This window comes from Narcine bancroftii, chromosome 11 (genome assembly GCF_036971445.1).
Source record: "Narcine bancroftii isolate sNarBan1 chromosome 11, sNarBan1.hap1, whole genome shotgun sequence".
In the NCBI taxonomy this organism is placed as follows: Eukaryota; Metazoa; Chordata; class Chondrichthyes; order Torpediniformes; family Narcinidae; genus Narcine; species Narcine bancroftii.
The window spans coordinates 68,462,998-68,487,783 of record NC_091479.1 but is presented as its reverse complement, the minus strand read 5'-3'; the positions used below and the strand labels follow the sequence as shown (position 1 = coordinate 68,487,783).

General features: G+C 43.7%; 2 protein-coding genes and 1 long non-coding RNA gene across 5 annotated transcripts in view; 2 read left to right on the top strand and 1 right to left on the bottom strand.

Moving 5' to 3' along the window:
• Nucleotides 1–9,832, top strand: part of LOC138745856 (aldo-keto reductase family 1 member C1-like) — a 45,360-nt gene extending 35,528 nt beyond the window's left edge. Inside the window, exons 5-8 of one of the 2 annotated variants that reach the window (XM_069903272.1) lie at nt 3,363–3,472; nt 6,542–6,707; nt 7,439–7,521; nt 9,748–9,832. In XM_069903272.1, the coding sequence (XP_069759373.1) occupies nt 3,363–3,472; nt 6,542–6,707; nt 7,439–7,521; nt 9,748–9,757 (369 nt within the window). In that variant the 3' untranslated portion in view covers nt 9,758–9,832. Of the gene's footprint in view, nt 1–3,362; nt 3,473–6,541; nt 6,708–7,438; nt 7,522–9,456; nt 9,638–9,747 lie in introns of those variants that run through there. The other variant, XM_069903271.1, reaches the window with a different exon arrangement.
• Nucleotides 6,436–11,610, bottom strand: LOC138745858 (uncharacterized). Its single transcript, XR_011346554.1, has 3 exons — nt 11,407–11,610; nt 9,593–9,680; nt 6,436–7,034 (listed from the first exon to the last, which is right to left on the bottom strand). It is a non-coding gene; the product is annotated as an uncharacterized lncRNA (long non-coding RNA).
• The window catches only part of LOC138745851 (aldo-keto reductase family 1 member D1-like), a 45,728-nt gene continuing 30,742 nt past the window's right edge, over nt 9,801–24,786 (top strand). The window contains exons 1-4 of one of the 2 annotated variants that reach the window (XM_069903258.1): nt 9,801–9,893; nt 13,643–13,810; nt 14,611–14,727; nt 16,202–16,279. In XM_069903258.1, coding sequence (XP_069759359.1) covers nt 9,801–9,893; nt 13,643–13,810; nt 14,611–14,727; nt 16,202–16,279 — 456 coding nt within the window. Of the gene's footprint in view, nt 9,894–11,797; nt 11,875–13,642; nt 13,811–14,610; nt 14,728–16,201; nt 16,280–24,786 lie in introns of those variants that run through there. The other variant, XM_069903259.1, reaches the window with a different exon arrangement.

Genomic DNA, 24,786 nt, shown 5'->3' with positions numbered 1-24,786 from the left:
AAATTTTCGTGCTTCTTCTGGATCCGAGAATAGTCTGTTTTGTTGTCCTGGAATAAATATTTTCAATACCGCAGGATGCTTCAGTGTAAATTTATATCCTTTCTTCCATAAAATCGCTTTTGCTGCATTGAACTCTTTTCTCTTCTTTAGGAGTTCAAAGCTTATATCTGGATAGATGAAGATTTTTTGCCCTTTATACTCCAGTGGTTTGTTGCCCTCTCTTACTTTTTCCATTGTCTTCTCCAGTACCTTTTCTCTTGTAGTATATCTTAGGAATTTTACTACAATAGATCTTGGTTTTTGTTGTGGTTGTGGTTTAGGGGCCAATGCTCTATGTGCCCTTTCTATTTCCATTTCTTGCTGTAGTTCTGGACATCCTAGGGCCTTAGGGATCCATTCTTTTATAAACTCCCTCATATTCTTGCCTTCTACATCTTCCTTAAGGCCCACTATCTTTATGTTATTTCTTCTGTTATAATTTTCCATTATATCTATTTTTTGGGCTAGTAATTCTTGTGTCTCTTTAGTTTTTTTATTAGATTCCTCCAATTTCTTTTTTAAGTCTTCTACCTCCATTTCTGCTGCTATTGCCCGTTCTTCCATCTTGTCCATTTTTTTCCCCATTTCTGTTAAGGTCATATCCATTTTATTTATTTTCTTTTCTGTGTTGTTTATTCTTCTTCTTAAATCATTGAATTCCTGTGTTTGCCATTCTTTAAATGACTCCATGTATCCTCTAACAAGAGCAAGTACCTCCTTTACCTTGCCTATCTTTTCTTCTTCTATTTCCCTGTACTCTTCCTCTTCCTCTTCTTCTTCCTCTAGGTTGACCATCTGTTGTTTCTTTGCTGCCCTTTCCTCCTCTTCTTTCTTGTTTCTATTGTCTTCTGTGGTCTCTTCTTGCTGCAGGTGTTCTGCAGCTGTCGTTGCCGTCTGTGGAGATCGACTCCCCAGCTGGTCCCCCCTCCCGTCGGTGTGTTTTTTTGTATGCGCATCGCGCATGCGCGAGGAGTCGCGCATGCGCGGTTGCGCACTTTTACTCGGCTCTGTGAGCCATTGTTGTAGTTCTCTTTCTACCGACCTGAGGTAGTGGGGTCTTCTCTCCACAGCGGGCCTCTTCGGACAGGTAAGGCCTTCACCTTTTTCCTCCGTTGTCTTCTCTTCCTCTCTTCTTTCCGTTGATTTTGATTTTTCTCCTTTTGTCTCCATCTTCTTTCCACCTTTATATTCACTTTTCTTTAACTTGTATTTCTGTGCCTTTGTATTTTCTCTTGTTTTTCCCGACTTTTCTGGAGAGGGCTGGAGTTCACCGTCCGGCCACTACTCCATCACGTGACTCCTCCTATAAGCATCATCATGAAGACAGAGGAGGCCGGTACTCATGCCAGCTGCCGAGGCCACTACTGGCAGCTGGCTTTGTTGTTTCCGACACTGCTGCCACGGTAGCCACTCGAGGGCACCATCTATGGGCATTTTACCCCCACTGACATTAGTAAAAACACCATTCTCGGTGCCTGTTGATACATTTGTCCCTTTATGTTTGAACTACAACTATGGGTGGTACGCAGGGCACGGGAGATGTCTCTATTTGTGGGCAAACTCTTGCCTTGGCGTGCGGTAGAGTCTGTCAGCCTCCCGGGCCACGTAATGGAGATGGCTGAAATCCGTGTTTGCTATTGTCATGAAGATGTGACCCTGGAGCTTTGCAAGGAATAAGGTCTCAAAAAGAAAACCATTAAAATGACCATCTGCTAGCCCGAGCATTTCATTCATTAAATCGGGCGGATTCCTGTTGCTTAGCCCCTCCACATTCAAAAGCTGCATGCCTCGTTTGTGCCTGGTTAATCCAGGGTGTCCAGGAGGAACTGCCAGAACCTGATGTAGTGGTTATCTGCTGGGGGTGTCCAATAAATTCACTTACTTTAGCCAAAACTTTGTGTCTTCAGCTGTTATTCCATGAAGGTGGAGCTGGGTCTCAGCTTAGATCAGCCATACTCAAGGCTGGTGGACCCAGAAAGGGGGCAAGTGAATGCCTACTGCGTTAAATGCAGCTGTTGTTGTGTCCATGTTGACTGTGGATTCAAGCTTCGGCTGAATCTTGCAGTTGGGGTCACCAATTGTAGTGAATACTCCAGTCGAGCTACTAAATGAATACACCGGACACAGTGTTAGTCAGCAAAGATGCTTTATTTGAATTTACCTCCTCTTTTAAATCCCTCCCTGCCTGAACCCACGGGAACGAAAGTGACATTGCCCCATGCCTGCTAGTCACCTGAAGGGCACATGTCTTAAAGTAAAGATGAGAGGTGTCCTGCGCCATCTTGAAGGTGTCCTGCATCATCTTGAAGGTGAGTACCCAACTCTCCATTGTGCTGCGACCCAGCCTGCAGCACTGTGCACAGCCCCCCCCCCCCCACAGCTAGATGAGTGAGCGGCGACCAGGCCAGCAGCACTGCTTGGCAAGCTGCATGGGCGACGGTTCATCCCATTGTGCTATGCAGCTGCTCGGCCCACTACATCATCATAAATGTGGAAAGTAAGAGTCTTTGAATGAGTCTGAGTCTGCTGTTTAGGAGTCTGATGATGAATGGGTAGCAACTGTTCCCGAACCTAGTGGTACAAGTCTTGTGGCACATATACCTCTTTCCTAATGGCAGCAGTGAGAACAGAGCATGTGCTGGGTGGTGTGGATCCTTGATGATTGTTGCTCTTGTCCGATGGTAGCACTCCATGTAGATTTTCTTTATGGTGGGAAGGTTTTTACTTGAGATGTATGAGTTTCTGCTTGGGTATTGGTGCCACCATTCCAGGGCATGATGCAGCCGGTCAACACACTTTCCACTACACATCTGTAGAAGTTTGCCAAGGTTTTCTATGTCATATCGAACTTCTGCAAACACCCAAGGAAGTAGAGATGCTGAAGTGCTTTCTTCACAATGACACTGGTATGTTGGATCCAGGCTAGGTCCTCCAAGATTATGGCTCATAACCTTTGATCCCAACAATCATTTGGATTGTACATCTCTGGTTTTAACTTCCTAAAGTCTACAATCAGCCTCTTGATTTTGGTGACATTGAGTGAAAGGTTGTTGTTAGTACACTATTCAGCCAAGCTTTCAATCTCCTTTTTGTTTGCTAACTCATCTCCCCTATTTATACAGGCCACTGCTATGGTATCTTCAGCAAATATGTAAACAGTGTTGTACTGAGGTGTAAAGCGAGTAGAGCAGGGGGATAAGAGCGCAGCTCTGTGGTGTTCTGGTACTGATGGAGATTATGGAGGAGATGTTATTACTAATCCACACTGATTAGGGTCTAGAGGTGACAGAAGCTTGAATAATTGTGGTATTTGGTCTTTACAGGTGGAATGCCATCCTTATTTTAACCAAAACAAGCTGTTGAAGTACTGCCAGCACAACAACATTGTTCTGGTGGGCTACAGTCCCTTGGGAAAATTAAACTATTCAAAGTTGTAAGTACTTTGTAACCAACAACCTGAACTCAGGGTTTACTGTAATTTGATAGTCTCATGAATCATTTATTGTATTCGGTGCTCTGGATACAGCCTCCTCTACTTTGACGATACTTGATGGAAACTGGGACATCATTTTGTTGAGCACCTTCGTTCTATCCGCTGCAACAGCATGAACTTCCCAGTGGCAAATTACTTCAGTTCCACACCTCATTGCTACACTGGGATGTCCGTTGATGGCCTCGTGTACTGACAGGTTAAGGCCACTTGTAAATTGGAGGAATAACACTGTTTAGTATATTCTATCTCTGCAGTCTCCAACCAGATGGTATTAATATTGACCTCCAATTTCCATTAACATCTCCCCTAGTCTCCCACTTCTCCCCCATCCATCTGACTTCCTTTCTCCAGCTCCCCACCACATTTCCTTCCTTATCCTATCAGAGAACTATCTTTCTCGGCTCCTTCTTCCCCTCCTACCTGTATTCACCTAGCAACTTCTTACCTGTGCTCCTCCATTTTGTTCCCCTAACCACCACCACCACCTTATTCTCATTCAACTGCCTTTTACTTACCCTGGATGCTGCATGACTTGCTGAGTTCCTCCAGATGTTTATGTCCTGCTTGGTATTAACTATATTGTTTGACATCTTCTATGATCTTTAAGATTCAAGATTCCTTTTTCATGTACACAAAATACACCAAATTTAATTTCCTTTGTTCTCCCCATAAAAGCACTCAAAGGGATGTCTCTAGTCCAGCACCTCTATCTAGATGAGAAAGAGAAGTATCAATATTTGGTGTCAGGTTTTTAAGGTCAAACATTGCACATAGATGGTCAACAGCAGAGTTTCCCATCGTGGAGTGTGGGTGGTTGTTATTTTGTAGCAGATGGGCTGAAGTAACGGAGGAGTTGCAGATGTTACAATAAACAAATGTGTGATGTAGAGCATCTTGGGTCATGTATTCAGTCACACATAGAATCAAAAGCCAAGACTTCATACAATCTGGTTTACTGTGAGTCAGATCCAGTGAGAATGGATTTGTTGGGAAACTCTGGGAATTTGTAAGCATAAGCTATGAATCTATGAAGCTACAAATCTGGGTGACTGATATTTAGTTGTGGGACATGGGACACTGTTTGCCAGAGCACCATAAAGCCTCATCAACACTGATATGAAATCTGCCATTGCCTTCTGTATGCCAGCACAAACTAAGGCCAATTGCAGAAAATACACACTTAAAATAAAGATCCCAGACTTTTTAACCTGTCAGAAAACTTGTGATCTACTGGGCTGCCCTCCTAGATGTTTTTGAGATCTTGACCCCCTGCCTGAGCACCTCAAAGCTCAAGAACACTATGACCCCACAGGAAGGGCAAGCAAACAAATACCACCATCATCCACATGGATATGTTCTTCGTTCGCCCAAGCAGAGGATCAAGCCCAAAACAAAGCCCTAAATTCCACACCCTTGATTTCGGAAGATAATTCCAGGCGGACAAAGGGAATAAATTTAAAACTGAGCTTAAAGTTTCCTTAAAGAAATGCAAGATCCCTTTCAACTAGATCACAATTCTCCCAAATGGAGAAGGAAAACTTGGGACACTATTGGGAACCTTGAGGTTGTATGTTGAACGACAGAGGAATGAAGAGAATGTTTGTGACCTTGGTCGGTGAGGGCATTGAATAAAAGTATTGGAACATCATGTTGAAGTAATGCTAGATGTTCATGAGACCACACTTGGTCCCGTTTTGTGATAGGAAGGATATTATCCAGTTGGAAAGGGTACAGAGGAGGTTTACAAAGTGGATTCTAGGAAATTCAGATGCCATGAAAGACTCGAAAAACCTGGCTGTTTTTCTCAGAGCAAGAGGTGGAGAAGGGATTTTATTGAGGCCCATAAAATCATGAACATGCTAGAGAAACTTAGCAGATCACGCAACATCCATAGCACATAAAGGATACTGCATGACCTGCTGAGTTTCTCCTGCACACTTGTGTATTGCATTCAATCTCAGAATTTGCAGACTTTCTTGTTGAACCCTTTAAAACCATGAGGGCCATATACAAGGTGAATAGTGATGGTCAGTTTCTTAGAGTGGGAGAATGTCAAAAAAGAGAAAGTATATCAGCTAAGGGGTGGGATTGAGATGTAAGGGGACAGTTGTTCGCTCAGAGGTTGGTGGACATATGAAATGGCAACACTTCGATAATGACACAGATGGGAGGGATTGGAGGGGGTTTGAGCCTAATGAGGTGTGTAGCAGGGCACATTGTTTGGCACAGATGAGCTGGCCCTGTGGGCTTGTTTCTGTGCTGTAGGACTCCATGATGCACACAAGTCCAGTGTAAACTGTAGCAACAGTACACCAATTTAAATTGTTCATCCAGCTCCTGTCAGATGTATGGGTCCACATGATCACAACAGTCACATTGGAAAATGAGTGGAAGGAAGTTGTTTTCAATCAGAAGACACACTCTAAAAGATTGAAAGCTGAATCCATCTGCAGGGGTGAGGAGAGAAATGGGAACACTTCTAAATAGTGTCACCGATGTGTCTTTCCTTTGTGAGACATTTCTAGTTCCACTTGCTAGTCTCCTTTGCCCTCAAACAGGGTCACCCAGATGACCTCCACCCTCTCCCTCCTCTTTCTCTCTCTTTCTCCTCCCTCTCTTCATTATTGTCTCCTTAATTTGTTAAGCAGTTGAGTTTGTGTGTATTCCTGGGCACACTTGCCTCACTCTATCCATTCCCCACCTCGCAGATATCCGCTTTTCAGCTTTCAGTTATTTCTTTTCTATTTTCACAGCTGCTTCCTAAAGTTTTTTTTAGGCAGTTCCTAATTTTGCAATAATAGGAATTCCCACAAATTCATGGATTAATCGTCCATTTTCTGCCCAGCTTGAACCTCTTTATTAGGAGCGAACATTCTTGCTCAATTTTGTTAAGTGCCTTGTATCACTTGAAATAAAAGGAAAGACATTCACTGATATTTATAGTGTGAGGGAGGGGTGGAAAGATTTTGAGTAACCTCATGATCTTTCTAATTTCACTTCTCAATACAGTGTCAGTCCAGAAAAACCCATCCTTCTGAATGACCCGGAACTGAAGAAGATTGGTGATAAACTTCATAAATCTGTAGCTCAGGTGGTGCTCCGATACCAAATGCAACGGGGTGTGGTGGTTATTCCAAAGAGTTTCAATCAAGGACGCATGAATCAGAACATGGCGGTAATGTTTTTTTTTTCATATTTGCACAGTTAAATTTTGGGACAACAACTGATCGTTCATTAGTAAAATGTACAATTCAAGTGCAAAATATGGCAGATGTTAGAAATCTGAAATAAAATGCACCCCACTGGAGGAATTCATTGGGTCAAGTAGCATCAGTGGGAGAAAAAGGAATGGTCAGCTTTTCAAATCCGAGCTCTTCGTCAAGACTTGAAAGATTCCAGCCCAAAACATCAGTCTGTTTCTCCCACTGATACTCCTCAGCCTTCTGAATTCCTCCAGCAGATTCATTTTTCCGTGCTCCAGGTTCCAGTCTCTCCTGTGTGTCTGAAATTAAAAAAAAAAATTGCTGGGAACATTCAACTGATCAGGCAGCATATTTTCTATAAATTAACATTCAGTAAGATGACCTTTCATTCGAACTTGTATTTATGTAGCTCCTTCCACAAGGATCATAATGTTAGACTCATCAGCACACAGTACAAGCAGCAAGAGTATAATTTTGGACTTTCGTTTTGACACAGTTGTGGCTGAAGAGCCTTTATTGTTCTGTTCTGTGCTCTATGCTCTGACTATTGAGCCAAATAGCCTTCCCTACTGTATAATTTACCAACAGAATTACTTGTAAGGTGAAGTGTTAATGATCAACATCCTTGTGTGCAAATCACAATGTGTGTATTCCTGGGCACTTCCAAATCTGGCTGAAACAGAATATCCTGGTGTTGTTACAGATTTTTGATTTTGAACTGACTAATGAAGAGATGAAAACCATTAACGAATTAAACAAGAGCATCCGATACGTAACTCTTGAACAGTAAGTAAAGATATAATTGATGTTTTGTTCCTTCAATGATGAAGATCTCTCTGAACAGGGCAATCTGAGGTTTATTCATCACCGACAGTTATTGGATGTTTTGATAAAAGTGAGTTTTTATTATTACACACATTGTAAAATAGTCACTGTTGCAAGAAAGAAAGTGATATTACCAAAGCACAAACAGTCTTTTTTGTCGTGCATGAGCAGTTCATGATTCGTTTAAAACTGGGAGATTCAGAAGTTGGGAAGAAACTGTCTTGAACCCAGTGTTCAGGTCTCTGTGCCTTCTTCTTGAAGGCAACAGTGAGAAGAAGTGGTGTCTAAGGTGGTGGGGGTCCTTTATGATGTTGGGTGCCTTCTTGAGGCAGCACCTTGTGTAGATGTCCTCACTGTTCATTTTTATTATAGGTTTTGATTTCCTTGTCACTGGATCTCTGAATTTCCCTTCTCTCCCTCTGTGAGCATTGACATAAAATTGAATTATTCTAACGTATTCTCATGCCCCTGCTGGAGTTTCATTAGCTTCTTCAATGCCCTGGATGGTCATTGGCCTCCCTTTTTATTTTCTATGTGGTCAATACAATTCTATTCTGTTCTGTTCATAAAAGACACACTGATTAGTTTCTTGTTCCTCCGGAAAGGTATGACCAGGAACTTCTGACCTTGACCCTTATTTGGTCCTTCACAGCAGCTATCCAATTTTTTTCAGCTGTATCCCCTCCACCGGTCTTGACTCAAAGTTTATGGGGGTTCCCCCCTTCCCTTTGAAGCAGTCAAGGTTTGGTTAATTCCATACTTCTTTCCTACCAACTACATAAAAAGCATAAAAATGTTTGTTTTGTGAGATGAAAAGAAAATGAGGTTTTTACTTAAATGTGCTGTGGCCCTGTTTGGGGGGGGAGGGGTGCCGCATAGGGCCCCATTGACAATGGATGGTTAACAGCTCAGGCTCCCTGTTCCTCAAATTAGTTCAAAGTTCTTGTCAAAGTACATGCATAATATCACTTACAACCCTGAAATATTTTTCCTGTGGGCCTGGCAGATTTTCTACTCATCAGAAGTGCAAAAAAAACTGTACTGAATAAAATGTACATATACAAGAGAGAAATGTAAGCAAAAAATGAAGTGAAAACAAACTGACTGTGGAATACAGAGAACCAATATTCGATAGTAAATAATATGCAAAGTAAGTCCTTAAAAGAATCCCTGGTCAAGTTTCTTGTGGGAGTCTGATGGTGGAGGGCTATGAACTGTTCCTGAACCAGGTGGTACAGTCTTTCCACTTCTGATTCCACCCCTCTGTTTCCACACCTCAGTTTCCACACCTCTGTTTCCATCCCTCTGTTTCTGGCACCTATACCTCCCTCCTGATGGCTGCAGTGAGAATAGGATGTGTCCTGGGTGATGTGGATCTTTGAGGATTGCTGCTGCTCCTTGATGGCAATGTTCCTTGTCGATGTTTATCGATGGTGGGAAGACTTTTACCTGTGATGTCCTGGGATGTGTCCACTACCTTTTGCAGGGCTTTACACTTGGGTATTGGTGACCCCTTGCCAGACCCTGATACAGCTAGTCAGCACATTTTCCACCACACATCTGTAGAAATATGCCAGTGTTTCCGATACCTCTGCAAACTCCTAAGGAGGTAGAGGGGCTCACGTGCTTTCTTCACAATGCCATTAATGTGTTGCTTCCAGGAAAGATCCTCCAAGATACTGATTCCAAAGAACTTAAATTTGCTCATCCTCTCCACCTCTGATTTTCCAAATCATCACTGGATCATACACCTCTGGTTTTTCTTTCAAGAAGTCAATGATCAGCTCCTTGGTTTTGGTGACATTGAGTGCAAAATTGTTGTGGGTGCACCATTCAGACAAGTTTTCAATCTCCCTCCTATGTGCTGACTCATTGTCCCTTTTTATATTACCGTAGTATCATCAGTGTCGATGGTGGTGGTGTCGTACCAAACCACAGAGTAGTAGGAGTATAGCGAGTAGAGCAGGGGACTACGAACGCAGCTCTGTAGATGCTCCAGTACTGATGGAGATTGTGGAGGAAATATTCTTACCATTCCTCACTGATTGTGGTCCAGTCACTATATTTTCCACAGAAGGTTTACTGCATGGCACATTGACCTTAATGTATAAGATTGGTGCCTGGAAGGGAAAGAGTTAACAGTCAGCAGTATTTGTCATTGGTAACTCCCCATTTTCTATTGACGAGGAATATGTGAAAAGCCTTCAGTTTTAGAAGTGTTACCTGAGAAGTTAACCGAAATGAGCCTGACAGCACAAAACCATCGAATCCTTTTAAATGATGGAAATAGTATTCCACTCATTGGACTAGGAACATACTCCACACCAAGAACAGTAAGTATATGTTTACAGCTCTTCTTCCACTTTAATTCTCTGTTCCTTTCTTATTATCTTTTGTGCTGTTCAATCGTACGTACATTCCAGCGGAGAGCAGTCACATTGATAGCTACCTCAATGTGAAATTCCCATTCTCCCAGTACCCTTTGATTACTTCTGCATCGAGAAAGTGAATTGACTGAGTCAAACAAGGAAGTCTGCAGATTGTAGTTCCATACACAAACTTGCTGATACAGGGAGAGCCCATATTTCTTAGATGACAAAGATAGGTAATCAACATTTTGGACCTGAACCCTTTTTTGAGGTATGTGCCAAAAGCAGGCAAAAATACTAAATAAATAAATCAATAAGACATCAGGGTGGGGAGTAATGATGCAATAAATCTAAAAGTGCAGAGAAATGTACAATTATGTAAGAGAGTGCAAAGGCATGATCTTTTGTGAGTGAGAGATCTATTTAACAATATGATAACAGCAGGAGAGAAACTCTACTTGAATCTGGTAGTTTGAATTTTGAAGCTTGTGTCTTCTGCCTGACAGGAAGTGGTAGGGGGGGGGGAGGGTGATCCTTTAAGGAAAGCAGCTTTCCTGAGGTAGCAGGAAGGTAGACAGAATCAATAGATAGAGTAATTGGGTCAAATTTCTACCCCTGCAGAAAGATTCTTTATATAGTGTGTTTACAGAAATGTAGCAGATTTTGCGGCCGTTAAGCATAATAATGCTGCTACAAAACAACACATTTCATGAATATCAGATATTACATACAAGTGCGCTTAGAATTAGAAGGGGGTTAAGTTAATAGTATTAAGTTAAAGTTTGATCCTGTTTTAATGCATAAAGAAAATTAAAAGGAAATTTTACTCAAACTTTTGTTTAAGTAATCATTTGTTTTGGTGAATTTCTATTGCTGCTGGGTTTTGTGGTCCTTTGGGCCTGTCACAGAATGAAGAAAGCCAATGTACTGAAAACCTTTTTGACCATCCTATCTACCTGTGACACCACTTTCAAGGTACACCAAGATCGCTCTGCTCAACAACTACTCCCCAGATCCCTACTCTTCACTGTCCTACCCATGTAAGACCTTCCAAATGCAACACCTCACATTTCTCTGTTATTAAATTCCATCAATCCTTCCTGTGCCCAACTGATCAAAATCACACCTACAGCCCATTACATCCATGACTGCAAGAAACTAGAGTTATGAATGCAGCTCAGGGCATCACACCTACCTTCTGTGGTTCGGGTTCGTGTGGGTCCAACAGGTTAAGAACCAGACCAAGGTGGATGGTACAAAACCAACCTTTTTTTCCAGGATAAAAGAGGAAACAGTGGCGTTGATTTGTCAAGTAAATCTTCACACACACGCACAGTATGCAGGGGTAAAAATATACACATTCAACGCACACGCTCTAGGTGATCGTACGTGCCCCCACCCCTTGGTCAGTATGGGCACGGCTCTTGGTACTTAGCCTCGGGACTCACCCCAACCCAGTATGAAATGTGATACTCACGATCCACGAGGAGTCCAAAGAGACAGAACAAAGGAGCACATGGTCCTTTTATGGTTCTGGGGGCAATCGTACACTAGTATGGGCCCCATTGGTGGCTGCATCCAATGGCTCAAGGTCCAGTGCAGGGGTGCACTGAGGTGATTCAGTGACTTGTGAGGGTCATTTTGATGGCTTGGGGTGAGTTTCTGACCTTGATTGGCAGGTAGTGTGTCCTCTGAATAGAATCGCAGCAGCGCCACTCAGTGGTGAACACTGCCTCTACATTACACCTTACCCCACCCCTCCGTTGACTCCACCTGCTCTTCCTGCTGTCTCAGGAAAGCTGCTGACATCGTAGAGTCTTACTCTCTTCTTCCCCCCTCCCCATCCCACCTGTTGGGGAGAAGTACATGAGCTTGAAAAAAATGAATCTTCAGATTCAGGGACAGTCCTTTTCTGTTGTTTGACTCTTAAATGGATCCCTCACTGGTAAAAGACGATTCCCTTACTCTGTTTCACGATATTTTTCTCTATGCTCTGAATTACTTGAATAATTGTAATGCTATCTCTACATTATTGCTTTACTTATTTATTATTGCAATGTCTGCTATATAAGTTGGATACCATTGGCATCACTAGGGGGGTGAGGACCACACCGGGCAACATCAAAACGACGGTCTATAAACTTTTTCTTCAGCATTTCAGCAGAAATTTACTATTTCTTATAAAAATATCCCTGTAGTTAGTTATAACAACAAAAACATTTTACGTAAACCCAGCTTAAGTGTATCAATATACCTACAAGGCTAAAACTCTTTGCTAATATACCTGTTGAACCTTCTAATTCACTCTGGTCAGAGCTCACACTATTACCCAATTACAATGACACTTCAAATCACATGTTTCAATAAACTTTTTGAGAATCAAGTAATAATTAAAGGAATAGTCGAAAAAAATCAAAAAGGGTTTCCGATAGTTACTAATAATGTTGTAACTAATAATGTTTTCTTAATGAATTTTCACTTTAATCACATAAAACTTTGTAAATGTAAATATATTTAAGCTGTGCAAATAATATTATAATTTTAATTTTGCTAGTTGTTTATCTCACTACTATTGCCATTACATTCAGTGATATATAAGAATTATGATTTACATGTAACGTTAGTATAAAAAACATTACTAAGGATTCTGTATGGTCTGGTATGGGAGGAGGTCCATGGGAGGGGTGGACACCATGATGTCACCAACCCAAATGCTGGATAGCACACAAAACAAAGGTTTTTTCACTTTCTCCCACTGATGCTGCTCAACCCTCTGAATTTCCTCCAGTAGATTGTTTGGTGCTCCAACTCTAGATGAAGACTCTCGTGAGTCTTCAATAAATGCTGCTTCCTCAAGCATTTACCCTTTGGTCTCTGGCCATTTTTAACCTTTCATCGTATATATAATCTGGACTGGGTTCATTGGTAAACCTTTACAGTAGTAAAGTACAGTATGTAGTTGGGTATAAAACCAGTCCCGGAAAACTGGGACAATGAGTGAAAAGCATGAGAGGTATCATCAAAATCTTCTCATGATACTAAATTGGGAGGCTGTAGTTATCATCGTGGAGAATTGGACCAAAATAAACAGAATGGATAACTTGGGAGTGCGCATAAATAAATCACCTCAATGAGAGGAGGGTGGATCTCCCTGATAGGAAAGGTATGGGTAAGACATTTCTTGAAAGGTAAAAAGGGGCTCCCTCCTGAATCTGCTCCCTCCTGCTGGAAAACTTAATGTTGTGCACAGCAGGAAGGACCACTATGTTGACTTTGGATGGCACCAGATTGGTGGATGTTCATCCTCCTGAAGTGTTCAGGTCGAGGTCTAGTCTTTGGGTTTCAGGTCAGGTGGCTGCTGGAGCAGGACATGAGGGTCCTGCTGCCGCTAATTCACTCAGTCATACACAAGTTCATGTCTACCATTTGTCAATAGTTGGTAAATTCCTTCTCTTATCTCTTTTTAGCCAGGAGATGTGATGTATCATTGAGATGAAAAGGGGAAAAGTCACATTAGAACATAGATTCTTTAAATCATTTTTAAGAAATCGCTAGAAAGCCCTTAGAATTTGCAAACTGCTGAGGTAGCTGTTGCAGTAAGTGGCATAGCCCACTACACTCTTAGAGGAGAGAATGTAATGTTTCAGCACTGAGCTCTATGAGTTTTGTCTGTAAAATCTGTTCTCCTTGCTAATACATGGCCTATTTAACAGACTGACAAAGATGCATGTTACAGAGCAGTTAAAATAGCGATCGATGTGGGTTATCGGCACTTTGATGGAGCATGGATCTATGGCAATGAAGAAGAGATTGGAAGGGCATTTCAAGAAAAAATCGCTGATGGGACAGTGAGCCGTGATGACATTTATTATTGCGGCAAGGTACCTACCTTTCAAGACCCTCTCCCTCTCATGGAACTGCTGGCTCTCGATTAGTTTGCTTCATGTGTGCCTGCAGAAGTAGTTAATTCCCCAATTTCATGCATTTCTAATGATGGATGTCAGTCAAGCATGTACACCACCCAAGGGCTGCATGAAACTATATGCAACAACATTTATGCTCATATTCACACAAATTTACAGCCGAGCTTACACAACTTTTGCATCATACATACTCATATGGAAATACATGCACAATGTATAGCCAAAATAACAAACGCAGAGTTGCTTGCAAGTACAAACTCACAAAGGTTTACATATATAATTGTTCAAACTCAGAAATATGCCACAAGGTTAGAAAGACCTGTGTGTCCATAATGTCCATCTGCATGTGTAGTCCCAGTTCTTGGATTTACCTGTGAGGCAGCCCTGCATTAAATTACCCCAGAACATGGTTATTTATGCTGTTGTCCCCAATGCCTCTGTCGTACATTAAATGGCTCTTTAAATCGCACCTCTGACCAAGTTTTTTACTCACTAGCTCCAACTCCCTGATGTGACTCAGTGCCAGTTTTGCCTCAGTTTCCCATCTCTTTTCCACGGGCACTGAGTCATTGTCTAGGTGAGTCCCAACCAGTCTATACCACCTGAGTGAATGAAACACGCCCCATGACGTTATATTTTTCATGAAACTTGCAAGCTCACCCTTGGTTTATGCAAACTTAACAAGGAATACAGAATCCTGAGAATTGTGATGCTGTTTCAAGTCTGCTGTTTTAATGACCACCTTGATTAACTTTCAGCTTTGGAACACATTCCACCCCCCAGAGATGGTTCAACCTTTCCTGGAGAAGAATCTGAAACGCCTGAATTTTGATTACATCGATCTGTACATTATTGAGCTGCCATTGGCCTTTAAGGTGAAGCCATGAAGTTACTGTCACTTACTCTTTTGTTTCAGTTTTCAAATTTATTGTCAGAGTACATATATGACATCATCTACAACCCTGTGATTCCTTTTTCCTGTGGGCACAGCCAAAATACCACTAATGCACAAATAAATTGTACTCTTTGACTCTTCAGCTTTCTTCCCTTCTCTCTCGGTGTACTTCCCTCTGGATGCTGGCCAATCTCCATCACTTTACCCAAACATCCGTCCTTCCTGTGACTGTGTAGGTGGTGCACATTGTGAATGCACTTACTCAATTAGGACTCATTCTTTAATACCATCAGACTAACATGGCTACTGACATACAGAGATTATACAAGAGGGGTGACATCATGACGTGGACATCATGATGTACAGCAGGGTGGGCTTATACACAACTGATATGTAATTATATGACAAGGTCACCAGGGGTCAACCCGGTGACCTTGTATATAAAGCAGTCCAGAGCTACAGTCTAGCCTTCCAGGTTCGTCTTGCAGAGAGACAAAACCTCTGAGTGTACATATTAGCTTATTAAAGCTGTCTTATACTCGCACTGCTGGTGCGGTTACTGTCAGTACAACAACAAACATCATATGTAAGCAGTCCTCAGGCAAAAACCCTGTCCAATTTTGTAGCTTGTCCTTCGGCCTTTCCTGGTCGGTGGGCCAATGAATGATCACAGTGAAGAGTTCAGACAGAAATTCCAGTGAGTGTTGCTACTAAAGGAACCAAGGGAAGAAATATCAGGAGCGCAAGAGAAGGGAAATTGGAGGAAAGGAGTATGAGGTGGGTAGGGAGAACATTAGAGAAAGAGAGAGGGATATATATAATTAAATAGATAAAGACATCTATATATATATAAAAAACAAGACATAGAGAGGATTTAGAGAGGGTTAGAGAAAGGGATATAAAGTGAGCGAGGGGGTTAGAGAAGTAGAGAGGGGTGTTTAGTAAGAGAGAAAGTGAGAGAGAGGGTGGATAGCGAGAATGAACAAGGGGCATAGAGAAAGGGAGAGGGAGAGAGAGAGGGAAAGCGCACACGAGTGCCCCAGGGAGCATAAATGGGAGTACTATGTGGGAAACCTCAGGGGCATGGGAGAAAGGGCAGAGAAGCTAGAAGGGAACAATAAAAACAGACACCCAGTGCTCAGCAATATGGTTTCTACTGGAAGGCCTGTTGTCCCAGAGCACTGATCTGGCTCCTGAATCTGCTCCCTCCTGCTGGAAAACTTAATATTGTGCACAGCAGGAGGCACCATTATGTTGACTTTGGATGGCACCAGATTGGTGGATGTTCATCCTCCTGAAGTGTTCAGGTAGAGGTCTGGTCTGTGGGCTTCAGGTCGGGTGGCTGCTGGAGCAGGACATGAGGGTCCTGCTGCCGCTAATTCACTCAGTCATACATAAGTTCATGTCTACCATTTGTCCATAGCTGGTAAATCCCTTCTCTTATCTCTTTTTAGCCAGGAGATGTGATGTATCCTCGAGATGAAAATGGAAAGTATTTGTATCACCCAACTGATTTGTGTGCCACCTGGGAGGTAAGGTCAACGTGGGATGGAGAGTGATAGATTCATCGACTCCTACAGCATGGAAACACATCCACAGGCCCAGCTTGGCCATGCCCGCCTGCTTTATTCTCACTTGCCTGCATTAGCCCCATACTTCTCCAAACTCCTGCCATCCACGGAATAATTCAGGTGTTTCTTAAGGAAGCTAACGCACCTGTGCCTACCCCTTTGTCTGGCCAGTTATTTCATATGCCCACCATCCTCGAAGTGAAGATTTAGAATGATAGGTAGCTGGAAGTTCAAGGTTACTCTTCCATCTGACTGTACCTGGTACCTTCTGCTCTTATGGCCTATAAGAATCTAATTCAAGCTCATTTTTCCATTAAAATCACTTTCAACATTTGAGATTCCTTTATTATAATGTACAAATACAAAAATGTAATAATATATTCACATTGCTTGGCTCCCCCAACAGTAAGAGAAACAAAGAAAGTCTTTTCAGAGACACTTGAGTGTTCATGGATTCACCTCCAACACTCTGCAGCTGCGTTCCCTCCTATTCAATCCATTGACGAACCCATGCTCCTGGATCTGAACCTCCGATACAGTCAGAAAACCAACAGATCCCTTCTTGCCTTCAACACCCTTTCAAATCCCAGTCCTAATACCTGGTTCTCATTAACCAGTCTCCAGCTCCCTGCAGCCTGTGTGAATTCTTTAGCTGGTGAGACCCTTGCTGGTCTGCTGCCATGCTCACCTTTCCTGTAGTATTCTCTCCTTCTTGGAAGGGGTGTTCCCCAACTTCTGTGCCCTGTGCCGATCCGCTGAACCCCGGGGTCTATATCCATGTGAAAGTATTCCAAATGGCCTTTAATTGTTGTACCTCAGGGCTTTGCTGGAAAGGGAGGGGGCCAAATAGCCTCATGTTAGTTCAGGGAGCACATAATGCCACGCTTATGATAGGAAACTGCAATGTTTGAAAATGTGTTCATATGGCACAGTGCAATGAATCACTAGATAGGCAGCAACAATTGAAGGCCATTTGGAATACAGGATTTAGCCTTGCAAATGATATTAGAACCGTAGAACACTACAGCACAGAAACTGGCCCTTTGGTCTGTCTAGTCCATGTCAAACTATTTATTCGGCCATAGCCGAATAATCTGCTCTCGAACCATAGCCCTCCTTATTCCTCCCATACAGTATGCATGCCCAATCTTCTTTTAAATATCAAAATTGAACCCACATCCTCCCCCTCCACTGGCAGCTCATTCCATACTCTCACCACCTTCTGAGTGAAGAAATTCCCCCTCATGTTCGCCTTAAACATTTCTCCTTTCACCTTTCACCCAGGTCCTCCTGTGATTTTATCACCTAACCTCGGTGAAATTTCCAGTTTGCATTTACTTTATCTATACCCCTCATAATTTTGAGGACCTCTTTCAAATCTCTCATTATTCTCTGATGCTCCAGAGAGTAAAGTCCTAACCTATTCAAACTTTCCTGAAAACTCAGCTCTTCATGTCCCAGAAAAACCCTTCTAATTTTCAGTGCATCTTTAAATCTTATTGACAGGGATGCAGTGCTAATTTTTTAGGTGCAATAGCTCACCAAAAACGCTCACAGGAGATGCTGGAGCCGCTCCGTGAGGTGTTCAGAACTGCCCCATGGGGTGCCAGAGCTGCCCCTTGAGGTGCCGGAGCAGTGCACCCCTGCTTATTGACATCTTTCCTTTAGGTAACTACACACAGTACTCCAAATCTGGCTTCACCAATGTGTTATACAAACTTCAAATTTATTGTCAGAGTACATACATGACAACACATACAACTCTGAGATTATTTTCTCTTGGGGGCTAGGCAGAATTTCTCCTTATCACTCCACTAACTCGAGGCAGTTGTATAACCGTTCTTCACCCTCCTGCAACCACCTTCTGGCTGTCCTGATCTCTGGAGTCTCTCTTTTTAGGTTGTGTGTGAAGGCACATCCAGGCAATGTGACTTGGCAAAATGGAGTCTCTGGAAAGAAGTGCATGCACGCACGCCCACACACACGCGCGCACACGCGCGCACACACACTCACATGCACACAGACTCACACACACACACACAGAGACTCACACACACACACACAGAGACTCACACGCACACTCACACGCACACTCACGCACACTCACACGCACACACACATTCACACGCACGCACACATTCACACGCACGCACACATTCACACGCACGCACACATTCACACGCACGCACACATTCACACGCACGCACACATTCACACGCACACACACATTCACACGCACACACGCACGCACGCGCACACACACTCATACACACACTCACACGCACACACACTCACACGCACATGCAAATACACTCACACATGCACACTCACACATGCACACACACTCACACACGCACGCACACACGCACACACGCACATGCATGCACGTGCACACACACTCACACGCACGCACACTCACACACACTCACACGCACATGCAAATACACTCACACATGCACACTCACACTCACACACTCACACACACGCACACACGCACATGCATGCACGTGCACACACACGCACACTCTCACATGCACACACTCACATGCACACACACACATGCTCGCACGCAGACACGCACGCAGACACGCACGCAGACACGCACGCAGACATGCACGCAGACACGCACGCAGACACGCACGCAGACACCCACGCACGCACACCCACAATCACGCACACCCACAATCACGCACACCCACACTCACAGATACACACTCACACCCACCCACACACACCCACCCACACACACCCACCCACCCCCACCCACCCACCCACCCACCCACCCACACACACACACCTTCCCTCCCCCCCATCTCTATAATGGCCAACATGCCAAAAGCCCCCTTACAATTCTATCACCCTGTGACCCCACTTTCAAGGAATTATGTATCAATTCCCCGATCCCTCTGTTCTTCCACACTCTACAGTTCCCTACTGTTTACCTTATAGGTCCACCCTGATTCGTCCTCTCAAAGTGCAGCTCACACTTGTCCCCATATTAATGAAAAAATTAGCATTAAAATATTCTTATCAACAAGAACAGAAGTGGGGAAGTCACGTGATGGAGTAGTGGATGGCTGGGGAAAACCAACCCTCCATGGAGAAAGTGGGAAAAAAAAAGATGAAAAAACAAAGCGGAGCAATAAAACACAGAAAATCTGCAAGATAAGGAGTATAAGAAGATCCTGAGGATTACTCCAAAGAAAGAAAAGACCAAAATAACAGACAAAGAAGAAACAAGAAAATCACCAGAAAAAAAAGGAGGAAGGCCTTACCTGTGCACAGGAGCAGGGAGCTCTCACCAAAAGTTTGGCCCCACCTACAAACCCAGTAAGCAGGCAGCTGGGCGGTGATGTCTTCCGGGGCGGGCTACAACACTGGCTCACAGAACCCAGAAAAGAAGTGCAAATGCTCACGTGCGAGGAGTTGCACAGTACAGCGACATCGCATATGCACAGTGCGCCATACAATGACGCCACTGACGGGAGTGGAGCCTGGCAGCAGGACGCTGCAGCAACAGCTGGAAAAACCAGAGGAGAGACAACGATGGAAGAAGAAGCAACACAGAGACAAGAAGGGGAGCCAGAGAAGGAAGAGAAAGAGAAGGAATAAAGACTTAGAAGGAAAAATAGGTAAAAAGCCAAAGCAGCTGATAGATAATGAATATTTTGACAGCCAAATAAAGACACTAATGGATACATTAATGGCAGAGTTTAATACAATAAAAAATATGCAAAAGGCAGAATTTAGAATGCAAAGGGTACAACTCAAAAGCCAGGAGAGTAGCTGTACTAGTTAACAAGAATCTGCCAATTAAGATAAAGAAAGTAATAACAGACCCAACGGGTAGGTAGGTAATAATGAAGTGCCAGATTTATTTGCAATTTTGGAATTTGCTAAACATTTATGCACCTAACGAAGAAGATCAGGGAATTTATGCAGGAGATCTTTCTAAAGATAGCAGATACACAGGGGCACATTTTACTGGGGGTGGGGGGGGGGGGACTTTAACTTTAACCTTGAACCAGTGATGGATAAAACCGGGAAGACAAAAAAAGCAAACAAATTTACGCTAAATTCAATGCATGATATAAAAATAATTGACAAATGGAGAAAACAACACCCAAAAGAAAGAGAGTATTCATATTATTCAAATAGACATAAAACCTATTCTAGGATAAACACATTCTTGTTGTCGGCTCAGATTCAGGGGAGAGTTCAAAAAACCGAATATAAGGCAAGACTTTTATCTGACCACTCACCCTTATTACTAAGAATCGAATTAGAGGATATTCCACCGAAAACATATAGATGGAGGCTAAACTCTATATTGTTAAAAGGTAAGATTTTCGGGAATACTTTGAACAACAAATTAAAATGTATTTTGAGATAAATACAAAGTCAGTATAAGATAAATTTATATTATGGAATGCAATGAAGGCCTTTATTAGAGGACAAATAATTAGTTACATGACTAAGATTTAAAGGGAATATAACCAGGAAATAGAACAGTTGGAAAAAGAGATAGCAGGTATAGAAAAGGATTCAGAGAGAAGGGAAGATACAGAGAAAAAAAGAGAATTGGCAGAGAAAAAATTAAAATATGAAACATTGCAAACATACAAAGTGGAGAAAAACAATGTGAAAACAAAGATATTATGAATTAGGGGAGAAAACCCACAAAATAGTGGCCTGGCAACTTAAAACAGAACAAGCAAAAAGAACCATTTTAGCAATAAGAAGATAAGCAGATCTCATATAACCCATTAGAGATTAATGAAATTTTAAAAAAAATTCTACAAGCAATTGTATCAAACTGAAAATACAGGAAAGAACGATAAAATTGATGAGATTTTATCAAACATCGAATTCCCACAACAACAATTGGAGGATCAAAATAACTTGATAACCCCCTTTACAATTGCAGAAATACAGGATACATTAATGAAACTACCAAATGATAAAGCACCAGGCGAAGATGGATTCCCCTCAGAGTTTTATAAAGTATTTAAGAATTCATTAACCCCGCCCTTCTAGAAGTAATGAAACAGGTGGAAGAGACCCAAAATCTGCCTGACTCATGTAAAATGGCAATAATCACAGTAGTTCCAAAATGAGAAAGGACCAGCTGTCACTGGTGTCGTATAGACCAATATCCTTACTAAATGCAGATTACAAATTAATTGCAAAACTACTAGAGAATAGATTGACTGACTGTGCATTGAAATTAGAAAGGGGAATCAGATAGGATTTGTCAAAAATAGAAGGGCAGCAGACAATGTCTGTAAATTTATTAATTTAATCCATACAGCACAAATGAATAAAACGCCAACTGTGGCAGATAGTCTAGATGCAGGGAAAGTTTTCGACAGGGTAGAATAGACCTATTTATTTAAAGTACCACAGAAATTGAAATTACCGGAAAATTTATTAATTGGACTAGAGCACTGTATAATGGACCTTTAGCAAAGGTAATAGTAAATGGGTATGTTTCAGACCACTTTAAATTGAGAAGGTTAACTAGACAGGGATGACCATTGTCCTCTTCCATGTTTACCTTGGCTATAGAACCATTGGTGGAGCTGATAAGGAAGGAACATACGATAAAAGGAATAAAAATAAAAGAGAAAGAATTTAAAATTAGCCTATTTGTGGATGATATTAGTATATTTAACAGATCCAGATAAGTCAATAAAAAGGCTATATATGAATGAAAGAATATGGAGAGATATCAGGATACAAGGTCAATATAAATAAAAGCAAAGTGATGTCAATGAACAAAGTTGAGTATATAAAATGTAAAATAGAATCCCCTTTTAAATGGCAAACACAGGCTATATGTTACCTTGGTATCAGGATAGATAATAACCGAAACAATTTGTATAAATTAAACTACCAACCGCTAATAAGAAAAAATACAGGAAGATTTAGAGACATGGAAAGAGCTGCCATTAACTTTAATAGGGAGAGTAAAGGGCATTAAGATGAATGTATTTCCACGGATACAATATTTGTTCCAAACGTTACCAATTCCCTTGACAGAGAAATGTTTTTATAAGATTGTGTGGAAGCTCATCACAAGGCAGAACCAGCCCCACTTGTAAGACATGCGGTGGGGCAGCAGGACAAAATGGCGCCATCTGGGGTTTCCCTTCCTTCCATCTCGAGTCTCAGAAACCCGTGCTTGGGGACCACGTGATGCCCGGGTGACATCAGCATCCGCCAGCTTTCTCAGCCAGGTCCGGGCTATGAGTATAATAACAGCCCAGCAGCCTGCAATAAGCTAGTCTGCTCACTGAGCTCAACCTGTCTGGTTGTGTGTGTTTTTTTCAGGAACAGTGTAGCCGCCGCTACAATTGGTGACTCCGACTGGTTCAAACATTTTTGAATCCATCATGAGCGAGCCTGGGATCAGCGCTACAGCCGTGAAACTGCCTGAATTCTGGGTTCAGGAGCCGGAGACCTGGTTCAGCCACGCGGAGGCTCAGTTTCACCTCCGCCACATTTAGTCCGACACGACCAAATTCTACCATGTGGTCGCTGACCTGGGCCAGGCCACCGCCAGAGGCGTACTGAAACTTGTTCGCACCCACCCGCTGAGGACAAGTACGAGACCATCAAGCGAGTGCTTACCGGGTCCCTTGGACTATCCAGACACCAGTGTGCCGCTGGGGTGCTGCTCCTTGACCCCCTGGGGGATAGATCTCCGATGGAGCCGATGGACGAGATGCTTGCGCTCATGGGTGAGCATACCAACTGCCCACTTTTCGAGCGCACCTTCTTCGAACATATACCCGGGTTCTGGAGAGCATCAGTGACCCGAGGAAGGTCGCTCACAAGGCTCAAGACCTATGGCTCACACGATTCTGAGAAGGCTCAATGGTCCAGCAGGTCATGAGGCACGGCCACGACCACACCAAGCCCATCCCCAGCACTGCTGTAGAGCTCCGGCCCCTGCAGGGGCTCCAAATAACATAACCAAGGCCACAGCATCCGCTTCAGGCCTCTGATTCTACCACCAGTGCTGAGGAGCCAATCTCCACTTCTAGATCGGCCAACGGAATTTTGCGTGGAGGTTCACCATCTCATCCCTCCCATCTGCCATCCTGGGTGCAGACTTCCTCCTCGCACACGGGCTTCTGGTGGACATTCATGGTAGGTGCCTGGTGGATGCCTGTACCTTCCAGGCCATTCACCTTGATGCCTCCTGCTCGGTGCAACTGCAGATGGCCTCGACCAGAATGCCCAGAGATGAGTTCCAGTAGATCCTAGACGAGTTCCTGACACTCCTCAAGCCACAGTTCTCCACTGCCTCGCCGCACCACGGGGTGTTCCACCACATCCCCACCCAGGGCCCGCCGGTTCACGCCAAGGCACACCGGCTCCCATCTGACAAGCTCCAAGTAGCGAAGGAGGAGTTTTCGCACCTGTTGGAGCAGGGGATCATTTGGCGGTCCGACAGCCTGTGGGCCTCGCTGCTCCATCTGGTCCCGAAAGCCTCCAGTGGCTGGCATCCCAGTGGAAACCATCGATGGCTCAACGAGGCAACCATTCCTGACTGTTACCCCATCCCTCACATCCCGGACTTTACGGCCAACCTGTGTGGCATTTCTGCTATTTTTTTGGAGGGGAGGACTTTTACATCTTCACCGACCACAAACACCCTCACCCAGGCGCTCGCGATGGAAAAGGATCCCTGGTTAGCATGCCAGCAGCATCACCTCTCCTTCATGTCGGAATTTACCACCGACATTCGGCACAAGGACATTGTGGTTGCCGATGCACTCTCGCGATCAGCCATCTGCGCGCTTACGCCCAGCCTCGACTTCGACCAGCTCACATGGGACAAGGAAGCTGATGAGGAGATGAGGGCCTTCAATACTGCCATCACCGGCCTGCGGTTCCAAGACCTCCTGACTCCGAGCGGCAAAGGCACCATCCTGTGCGATATCTCCTTGGGCACGCTGCGGCCAGTGGTTCCGCAGCAGTGGCACAGGCGGGTCTTCCATCACATCCACGCCCTTTCACATCCGTCTATCAGGTCCACGGTCCGGATGGTGGAAGAACGGTTAGTATGGCATGGACTGTGGAAGCAGATCGCGGGCTGGGCCAGAACATGCACCCATTGCCAGACGACCAAGGCACACCAGGGCGCCCGTACAGGAGTTCGAGCACATCCAGGAACAGTTCAGCCACATTCACGTGGACATCGGCGGGACCTTACTCATTTCCCGGGGCAACCGGTACCTGTTTATGGTGATGGACCAGATCACTCGCTAGCCCAAGGCAATCCTGATGCCAGACGCCTCCACCAACTCCTGCTCCCGAGCCCTGTTGCATGGTTGGGTCTCCCGGTTCGGCATCCCAGCTCACCTCACAAGCGATCGGGGTGCCCAGTTCACATCTGCGCTCTGGGCACAGCTCACCAACGGGTTGGGGATGCAGCTACACTGCACCACGGCCTACCA